The sequence below is a fragment of the Pundamilia nyererei genome, unplaced genomic scaffold (assembly GCF_000239375.1).
Source record: "Pundamilia nyererei isolate P.nyererei 1_Seehausen unplaced genomic scaffold, PunNye1.0 scaffold00002, whole genome shotgun sequence".
In the NCBI taxonomy this organism is placed as follows: Eukaryota; Metazoa; Chordata; class Actinopteri; order Cichliformes; family Cichlidae; genus Pundamilia; species Pundamilia nyererei.
The window spans coordinates 746,543-757,102 of NW_005187403.1; the positions used below are offsets into that span (position 1 = coordinate 746,543).

At 38.5% G+C, this 10,560-nt stretch overlaps 2 protein-coding genes across 2 annotated transcripts in view; both read right to left on the minus strand.

The window, feature by feature from the left end:
- Positions 1 to 10,311, minus strand: part of clip1b (CAP-GLY domain containing linker protein 1b) — a 39,859-nt gene extending 29,548 nt beyond the window's left edge. Inside the window, exons 1-10 of the mRNA XM_013909044.1 lie at positions 10,290 to 10,311; positions 9,447 to 9,580; positions 9,062 to 9,186; positions 8,741 to 8,942; positions 8,463 to 8,660; positions 8,194 to 8,297; positions 6,990 to 7,050; positions 6,093 to 6,197; positions 2,049 to 2,210; positions 1,656 to 1,751 (exon numbers count right to left, since the gene is read on the minus strand). Coding sequence (XP_013764498.1) covers positions 1,656 to 1,751; positions 2,049 to 2,210; positions 6,093 to 6,197; positions 6,990 to 7,050; positions 8,194 to 8,297; positions 8,463 to 8,660; positions 8,741 to 8,942; positions 9,062 to 9,186; positions 9,447 to 9,580; positions 10,290 to 10,311 — 1,209 coding nt within the window. The remainder of the gene's footprint in view (positions 1 to 1,655; positions 1,752 to 2,048; positions 2,211 to 6,092; positions 6,198 to 6,989; positions 7,051 to 8,193; positions 8,298 to 8,462; positions 8,661 to 8,740; positions 8,943 to 9,061; positions 9,187 to 9,446; positions 9,581 to 10,289) is intronic.
- Positions 10,312 to 10,362: 51 nt separating this feature from the next.
- The window catches only part of LOC106456127 (CAP-Gly domain-containing linker protein 1-like), a 4,870-nt gene continuing 4,672 nt past the window's right edge, over positions 10,363 to 10,560 (minus strand). Inside the window, exon 4 of the mRNA XM_013909047.1 lies at positions 10,363 to 10,380. Coding sequence (XP_013764501.1) covers positions 10,363 to 10,380 — 18 coding nt within the window. The remainder of the gene's footprint in view (positions 10,381 to 10,560) is intronic.

Below are 10,560 nucleotides of genomic sequence, written 5' to 3' on the forward strand. Positions count from 1 at the left end.
GATAGATAGATAGATAGATAGAAGTAAGAAGGTATAGAAGTAATTTCTTCCATATAATGTATATGTTTGAAAATATTAACAGACAGTGTGGCAGTAGGACAATTTCTGAAGCCAGTGTCTTGTAATGGCTTGTTTGCATGCTGCTTCCAGAAGCTATTTTTGTCAGCACTGCTTAGTCCATCAGGGTTATAACCAAGATCTAAGATCTAACCAAGTTCTACAAACATTAAAGCCCAAGACTTAAGAAATAATGGTTGTTACTTCCTTCCAAACAGGTAGGACAAAGGTGCCAGTCAAAATTTATGGGCATGATCAACATTCCTGCCAGCAAGCCTAGATGGGTGACAGTTTACTTCAACCTTTGTTTGATTTGTCAAGCCGATATGTCTGGCTCAAGTTTCTAAAATGAATGAGCTGGCACTTTTTAACAATCTTACACACAGGGGCAATGGAATAATATGCACACTGCCCAAATCTAGGATCTTGCATCACTGATTCAAACTCAGGATTTGTACTCCTCACCTACTACAGAAATATGGGCTAGCTGAGCAAGCAGTCTCATTGTAATGTTACGGAGTTAGACAGACTGCCATTAACGTTTGTCCATGCTGTAAGTGAAGAATACACAGACTGGATGCAAATGTTTCACTAAAACTAAATATGTTCATTACAAGATTAAGAAAATCCCAGTCAATCCAATCAAAAGCACTCAAACTGAGTAGAATAACTTTTTCCTTTTTCTTTTTTTTTTAAATTTGTTCAATAATGTGTAACACTTTCCTCACACTGTCTTGAGTTTGCATCTATTTTTTTATTAATCTAGTTTAATCCTCACTAGTTTTTAATTTTCATTTTTACCAAGTTAGGGAGGGTCTAAAGAATTTTTTTAAATCAATAATTGTACTGAGAAAACAAGAATTTATACGATTATTCAAATGATTTTTGTATTTAATCCAGACTACAAGTAGTGTTATGCATGACTGTCTCTCTTATAGATGGTTTGTTTCCTCAATCTCCAAGCCTGCAGTTTTGTTGTTTTGGGGATGATCTAATAATTTCCTTACCTCACAAATCCTATGTCTTTCTCCACCTACTCACTCATTTTGTGTACTTCTTATTTGTTTCTGACTTGTAATGCATTATGACAGCTATTTTATTGGCAATAATGCTCTCTGATTTTTTTCATTTTTGTTTAAGTTCTATGGTTTCTACTTTAAAATTATTTCCTTTTGTTTTAGTTTTATTCATTTTAAGTTTCTTAAATTATTATAATATGTGAGGTATGTGTCAGAATAGAAGAATATAAGCGCTATTACAATAAAAACACAACACTCTGCTTTTATGTCAGCCAACCTGTACATTTTAAATAATTTTCTATTAATGTTTTTAGGCCTTTTATATTTTTATACTTGCTTGAAAAGTTCACAATAAGTTAGATATTAATAATTGAGACCAATGTAAAAAATAATGTAAATGTGAGTTATCATAACAAAGAGCTATGTTCGTCTACGTTCTCTTAGATGTATCACTTTAAAAGCCATTATTATTGACAGACAGGTAAAGTATACAAGTTCAAAGATGGGCTACAGTACATTGTCATTTCTCTGAACATGTGTATTGTATTTATTTATGTCCAGAGTCTCTTTCCTTCTTACCAGACTGGTTAGCTGTTGTTCCAAAGACGTCTTATCCTTCTGTACAGACTGAAGCTCTTTCTGCTTGCTCTCCTGGTCAACACTCAGCTCACTGATCTGTTCGAAGCACACAGTATAAACCAGAAAACATGCACATGTATATCTGTATAGAGCCATAAATTATGCATCATCACAGTAACAGACCACACAGAGTATCACATTTTACTAGATGGTGGGTTGAATGAAGAGTGTTATACCAGTTCTTCTGATTTTACAATCATGTAACAATTTCAATAATAATGATAAATGATGACTAACACATTCAACAAGCAATTATGTTTCTTATAAAGCTGTGGCACAGGAATCGCTGAACAAAACACCATAGTCAAGAATTCTCTGGTGCTTTCTACAAACCTTCTTCTCCTGAGACTGAACCTGTGCCTTGAGGCTGCTGATTTGTTGCTGTGACAGAGACACAGCATCCTCCTTCTGCTGGGACGCCCGGAGCCTGAGCTGGAGATCTGCCACCTCCCTCTCTAGCTCCATTATCCTGGAGCGCTCAGACACTGTGGCCACCTACAGCAGAAAGCAGAGTCATGAGGAGGTTATGGGGCAAAGAGGAGACAGGGGGCATGAGAGAGGAGATGAGTAGTGCCTGCTCATATGTAATCATTTGCTTGGTTTGTCCAAAATGCAAAGACATTTACTTTACAGTCGCATAAGTAAGGGAAACACATTAATTTAATTATTAATTTATAGCCTCATTTTCCTTTTTCATACTTACCTAATTAATTAGGGAGCCTACGGTTACTTAGCCTACTTGGGTCAGAAATCAATTAGACAGAATCTGTAAGATATGTCACCATGACATGACATGAACCTAAAACAAGCAGCTTAGCATAAAGACTGAAAAAAGTGATGGAGCAGCCACAGTCAAACAGCTAAAAGCTGCTGTTTATGACGATTTCTGCAACTTTATCATCTTGTTAAATGCGGTGTCGAAATGTATGAAATCTTCATATTCAAGATATGGCGCTTTAAAGGGAACCGCTGAATTTTCTTCCTGTTATAGACACCACAGAATGGTTATTACAACTACAGCTATTGCAATTTACCCCTGTTTGGCAAATGTATTTATTTTCATGACTGAATAAATGTTAAGTATATTATGGACGTTATCTTGGGGATAATAGAAAATATAGTCATGCTGAACATCAAATGGGTTATTTTATTGGCCTTAAGAAGTAAAGGTTTACTGAATATCAGTTTATTTGTACTTTTAAAAGAATGTATTTTTAAATATGACATATAATTGAGTAAAACATATCACAATGTTTCTCCCTTACATTAATGTGTTAGACATAAGCCCTATAATGAATGACATTTACTGTTATGAACACTACAGCCTGTAACAATCTGCACTTTTGCTATTTAATTGTGGCTGAACCAAGTAGGTATTAAATAGCCTGTTGCGGTACAAAGAAATACCAAAATGCACCAAGGAGTAGAAATGAATACATACTCAGTTATTTGAATCTTTGTGTCATCTGACAGCTTACATTCTTTATGTTAAGCTAAACTAAGTAGCCTCTGTACATTTCGTTATACAGTACAGGTACAAAAATCTTGAGCCAACCCTCATTTCCAAACCTTCCAAAGCTTAGATTTTAGCTTAGATCTTTTTAAGGTGGTCTTAAGCAATATTTCTCCAGGCATTCTGGAGGTCTTTCAAAGTTCTTCTTTGAACTCTGCCTACTTTTGCCCACATTTTCAGTCAACTCTTTGTACCTCACCATTTTCAAAGGAAATCCCAAGCAATCTTTCACAAAAACACAATTTATTCAATTTCTTTACCTGAACCCATAAAAACTGCCAACAATAACAGTTTGATAGGCATAAAATTGTATTACTGAAACAACGTGATTCCCAAAAAGCTATTAGTTTAAACCTTAGCATATGACATATATTTATATCTTGGCATATGGATATGTACATAGTCTCGTTAAAAAAAATGTTCTGGGGAAAATGGACACGTAAAGAAGAAAGGACGAAGTGGCAGCCCCAAAAACTACAGTAGAAGTAACGCATCTGAATGTCATGTCAATAAGAAGCAGGAAAAAAATCCAGCAAAGACTTAAAATAGGACTTGAGAGATGCATATGCCCCTTCAGTTGATTCATCTACTGTTCACTAAATCCTCATCAGAAATGGTCTCAATGGAAGGGTGACTGTCAAGAAGCCATTCTTAAAGAAGGAAAAGGTTTAAGTATGGTAAATTACACAATAACTGGACTTCTGGATGGTGATCAATCCAAATTTTAAAACCTTGATATTACATACAGAAGAGGTCAGGAGAAAGCAATGCTCACTGTTGTACCTATCTGTAAAACATGGTGGAGGTTCTGTCACGGTGTGGGGTGCATTTCAGCCAGTGATGTTGGAGATCTTGTCAAAGTTAATGTAATTATAAATGGATTTTGATCCACCACATAATACTACTTTGAAACCATCTGATTGGCAATGCAACATTTTTCAGCATGGCAAACACACTGTCAATGCAATACACACACACACTGGAACACTATGAGTCCCGGCTTGGCCTCCCCATAGCTCAGAACTCAACATTACAATATTGAAGCAGTGTGACCATCTTAAAATGTAAAAATTTTTTTTTTTTTTTAGAGCTTTAGAATGTCCCTCAGGAAGCCTAGAGAAATATTCCTGAAGACTTCAGTTCAGGTTGTGTTGAAGAATAAAGGTGGTCATACCAAATATTGGCTTTAAAGCTTGTAAGAATGCTCTAAACTCTGTTTTTGCCTTATATACTGGATTTGCATGTGTGTTTGCACTTGTTTTAATAATAAAGAGATGAGGGATGGCTTAAGACCTTTGCACAGAGAGAGAGATTACATCAAAGAACTTTGGCTATACAACTGGCTAAAACAAACCAAACATTCATTCATAAGAAAAAATTCCACTCCCACTGGACAGAGAGGTGGCAGATCTGCAGCAAAGTTCCAACAACCAGCAGAAGACCTGGTCCAAATGGGAATTTATTGCTTTTCTACAGAAGCGTTTGACTCATCAAAAATATGTCAAAGCTTCAGGTTAAAAGACATAGGATGGGAGTCTTCTACATTTATCTTAAGGTCAGCAAGTCCCATGAAAAGGTCAGGTAGTGAAAGGCTCAAACACATACTATTTGTTTGCTCTCCAGGGCTCTGATGGTTTCAGACATCAGATATCTGAAATATGATCATCTCAGGGCCTTCAGGTACAGACCCCCAGTCTAAAACAGAAGGTTTGTGAGGAGCACAAAAGCTGGGTTTAAAGAGAAGGACACCAAAACAGTTGTTAACATTGTTTCAAACAGTGACCAGTTGCAACAGGAACCAGCATAAAATAAATATAAATTATTTTCAACTTTGAATCATGCAAAACTACTTTAGTAGAGTCCCGGAATAATTACATGACATTGACAATAAGCATAATAGGTATACTTTCATCTGTCAGCTCCCTACATTGATAATGTTTGTTTACACCTCCTGCATACTCTATCACATAGTCCAAACATAACAGTTCATGTCATAAGAGCACATCTGAAGTGAACTATCTCCTGTTGTGTGCTACATATGGGAAAGGACAACGTCACCGATTTAATGAGCTAACTGTCCTGAAATTGTTGCGAAATCGCGCCCACACACCTTTATTTACAGAATAAAAATGATAGGGCACGGAACTGGTTTCAATATTCGGAATTAAAATGTATATGAAGCAAAGCAACATATTTTTGACATCTCTACATTGTTAGTTTGTAAAGTTTGTAAAGAAAAAATGTGATTAAAGGCAAATCTGTGCAAACAACTGACTGATCCTTTGTTTCTTTGATGCTATGCATCAGTGAGTTATTGTGAAGGATGACATCTACAGGAGTAATAATGTTACTGGTAAAGACAAGGCAGTATCCTCAAACAGACTGCATTTTACACCACTTTTCTAGCTACCAAGCACTCACACAGCTGTGACACACTGTTTTGTGACTCAGTACTTTGCTCAAGGACACTCCGAGATATAGAGTGGAGGATGTTGATGGCTTATTTTCTGAGACAAAATCATGCAAAAATGCTTGATTTTGCTCTTTTCATGGGATTTGTTGATAGGAGTAAAATGTTGAAGGATTCCACCCTTATTCTTTAAAGCCAACTAAGTCTAAAGAACCATAATCTCCAAAAAATATCCTTTAATAAAGCTTTATGCACATATGTATATTGTTTAGTATAAACAATAAACATGGGTTATCTGGAAAGCTCAAAGCAGATGAAATGTTAATGTCCCTATTGCAGGGCTGTGGACAATTTGCATGGTGTTTGCATGCTGCAGTTCCTTCAGTATATGCCAGTTGTGATTATTAAGTCTAGCGGGGGAAAAAGGCTGTGGCACTACAACTGCCAGAATTACCCTAGTGTCCTCTAAATCCCTCTGGAGTTTTTCAGCTTTGGTCTTTTCAAAGAGCAGGCTCTGCTCAAGCTCCTTTATGTGGACATGCTCCAGCCTGGTCTGCGTCTGTTAGTAAAAGAGAGCAGGAAGAGAGGAAAAACAAACACCATTGCGAACACTGAGCTGCCAGCTTTGTGCCACAGACAGAAAGAAGGCAAGACTTTAAAGAGAAGACCAGGAAGTACAAAAGCACTGATGGTTTGCAGCATTTCAGCTTTTTTGTTTGGAGTATCCAGAGTTAGTTACTGTGATCATCTCTTTCTTTCAGATACTTTTGTTTCCATTTCATGAAGCAATTGAACAAGACTAATCCGGGAGTGAGAAAGATGCAGAAAAGACATGCACGATGAAGGCATAAAAAAAAGTGAAGACAAAAGCGGCATTCAAACACAGACATGTGGACAAACAGATGATGAGAGTAATGGTAATTTAAGTGCTGCAGATGGGTAGAAAAATCTGAGATGAATAAATGAAAAGAGCAGGAATAGAACACAAGTCTGAACAAAAAAAAGTAAATGATTGATAGAGTGCAGGAAAGGCAAAAACATTATGCAGCAAGTCTGATTTAATCAACTTCTCATTTTTTGGAAGAAAATGATCATCAGCTTTATGGTGTCATCCTAAGTTGTGAATTAAAAAGAGTCAGGAATCACAGTGAAAATCAAACTAACATGTCACTCAGTGGAACGCCGAGTTGACAGTGATGATAAACTATTCATCTTGGTTGGAGTCAATAAATCATACCAGACTTCCATTAAAGAAGTATCAGCCTGATCAGTGAGAGGCAGACAGCTCGGGTGAATAGGACAAGTGAGAGAACATGTTTAATTGAGAATCGGATTATGTAACCACATTTACCTCGAGGTCTCCCTTGGTGATGCATGCCTCTTCTACTCGAAACTGTAGGTCCTCCACTTTCCTGTCAAACAGGGACAATAATAAAATCTTCTAAAATCACAACACACAAGTGGCTCAGTCATTAAAACCCTACAGATTTACTGAAGAGCTGGAACAAGCTGATACTGCCAGTCATTCTGGCAGCCTTCTTATTTCAAAGAGAGAACCTTCTCTGTGAAAACAGGATGCTGCTCTTTTTCTCCCTCTTGTATTAAATGAGGCATTTCCAAAGTATGCATTTCAGGTCAGACGGTATCGTTGTCATGTGGATGACAATCAGAATGATCTACCTGCTACAACTGACAGTGCTCATCCGGAAAAAACTGACTATTTAGAAGACAGCAAATCCTAAATGGCAAAAAATTTATCTTAACTAAATATACAGCAAAATTAAAGTTATTTTGCTAATATCTTTGCTCTGTTAAAACCTTAATGGGTGCTTGATTCTCTGTTGACATATGCACAAACTACAGCTAAAAAGCTTTTACTATGTAAAAGCAATTGCTAAATTAAAGCAAGTTTAATTTCCTAAGGACTTAGAAAAAGATTCCCATGCTTGTCTCACCTCTCAGCTGGACTAAGATGTAACTCTCTGTGTATAGGTTTGTACAGGTTTAGGCTGTGGCTCAGGTGAGGTCGCAGGTCACCAACCAGGTGATAGATCAGTCTTTGATTCCTGCTGTCTTGGGCAAGATACTGCACCCAAAGCTGCCCCCAGTGGATCAAATGGATGAAGTCTGCTTATGTGAATGGGAGAAAGCGCTTAGGTGTAGATAAAAGCGCTGTAAAAATTAATTTGTGTGTGACTGGGTGAATGAGACTTGTAGCAGAAAGAGTTTTGAGTGTTTAAAAAGGTACTATATAGGTATTAGTGAGTTTATTATACTTTTTCCTGGTTAAAATTTATTCAAAACAAAGCTGCTAGAAGTTAAAAGGGTACAATGAAGAGGCAACACATCACTACTGTTTTGGCCCAGCTGCCCTGGGTACCAGTGTACTATAAAACCAAGCTTTTTATAGATCTAGTAATTCCATATTTTGTCCCCAGTCATCCTCGAAAGAACTCCTTCCCACTCTTGCCTAAATGTTGCTTATCATGCTAAGCTATTCTTAAGTCCCAGAATATAGATATGGAGCTGGTTATAGGTAAAGTCAAGTCAGCCACCTCTTCTCCTCCTCCAGCTGGTTGAGCAGCTCCACTTTGTCTCTATCTGCTGCTTCTACCATCGACCGCAGCTGATCCATCTTGGCCTCCATCTCCACTGCGTACTGCGGCATACAGAATTAACATGAGTGCACACATCACAAGTAAGCTGTTAGATGTTGGTGACAGACCACACTTTGTTTGACCTACTGATACCATTTTCAAAATGTGATATTGTTTCATTTTCTTATTTATTTATTCTGAAATTCTGAACTGTTCACGTGTCTCACCTGATCCCGGCATTTCCTCAGCAGAGTCAGCTCCTGCTGCACCTCTCCTGCATGGCTGGTTGCTTTTGCCACCTCGCACCTCTCCAGGTCCCTCTCTGCCAGCAGCTGCTCGATGTGCTGCTGCTTCTCCTTCAGAGCCTCCTGCAGGGCTGTGGTGCCTGAAATCTTACGAGCGTACCGAGCTGACGTTTCTGTCAGCTGTAAAAATGACACAAGCACTCGTGAATCACACTGCAGATGTTAAATCATGCACCACGCAGATTAACCAGATATCTCACCAGTCCTGCTCGGCTGGGTTTCCCACTGATTGAGGAGGTGGCGGAGCTGATGGAGCTGATGGAGGAAGCGCTGGGGCTTCTTTTGAGAATGGACCTCCTCCGTGAGCTCTTTGCCTTGGTAGGGGTGGTACAGGGGAAGCCAATTCGGGTCACCTTGTGAACTGGAGCAAACAGGCCATACCTGGGCATGCACTGGAAGTACCTGAGGAGGAGACAGGTTGTACTATGCAATTATCCTCTGTCATATGTACTACAGACAGAGCTCAGAGTATTGTAAATTTGCTATGCAAATAAAACTAAAAATCTGTCTGTGCTCTTTACCTGGTTCCAGCTACAGCGCCATCATTCTTGCCTAGAGGTTCATCTAGTTCGACTCCACACCAGTCTCCCTTAGCAAAGTCTGTCTCTCCGAGAAACCTCACCACTCCTGCCTTGGTACCACCAACCTACACACAAAACAATTCATGCAAATTCATTTTTATCTAAAAATGTTATCTTTTTTCTATTTACAATAACGGCTTCAATCTAGTGGAATTATTCAAGGTGAAGCAAGCAATTTATCGAACCTGAAACATTTACACAAGCAGCCCTAGGGGAAAAAAAGCACTGAGTAGTGTAGCAATAAACTTTTCTGTGAGGCTCCATGTCTACATCACTGATATTCTGCCCTAACGCCAGCCGTCACAGTGGATTCAGTCACTCTTACCAGCACTCGGTCTCCCAGCCTTAGCTCCCTTCTGTTCTTCTTCGTGGAATCTGGGTCGGAGAGGTTGGACACTGACTCACTGGATGTCAGGATCCGGTTAAGTGCTCCGCCTGTCTTAATGCCGGTGCCTGGAGCTGAAGGAAGAAGAAAAAAAACAAATACAAGAACGATCACAGGGTCCACATTTGTCAGTCACTTTGTAAGAACATCTTAACTGAAGCTAAACTGTGAGATGTCCCAAATGCTATTTTGTTTCTTCCAGTCTCTGGCTGTGATCAACAGCCTTTATTTAAAGCTGTTAAAGCTGGAGGTGGGGTGATGTGACCAAAGTCTGATTTTAAAACTGCAAATTTGTTTGACAAATTCATTCTAAACACTAGGTAAAGAAAATGGCTGTGCTGTGAAATCAACTGTGTGTCTACCTAAAATAACAAGGCAGAGAAAACGCTATAGGCAGCAGAAGGTTTGTTACTTTTTTTTTTTTGTATCTTTAGAGACCAAGATCCTTGTTGCAGAGCAGTAGTCTACTACCTATAGACTTTTAGCTAGGTGCTTAAAAAGTTTTATGGCAAAGTTTCTAAGTCAGCAACAGTGAGTTGAAATGAAGCAGGACGATGACTGTGAGAGAGGTACTCAAGGTAAGAGGGCCAAGAGCACTTGGCATTAAGAAGTTTATCTTCTCTTCTACTATCTGACTAATTTTTATTTTACTTTAGTTAGTTATTTTCCAAAATGTATCTTTGTACATTTAACTTTTAGTGTTGAACAGGACAGAAAGGAGAGAAAGAGAGAGAGAAAGCAGGGAGAACAGCACACAGGAAATGGCCTGGGATAGAATCTAGCCTCTGTGGTGGCCTTGAGGCATGTGTGTCGCCCACTTAACCCTGAGTGATCAAACTAACATTCAAATTTCAAACTACATCCAAAGGTAACCCTGACAACATGGAAAAAAATATCTCTTAAATATAGCACGACTATAAGGGAATTTTAAGAATAAGCAAATGGCCAAAGTGGATGTTAACCATCTGCTGTTAAACCCATTAGTCAGAAACACACACACACACACACACACACACGCACACACACACACACACACACACACACACACACACAC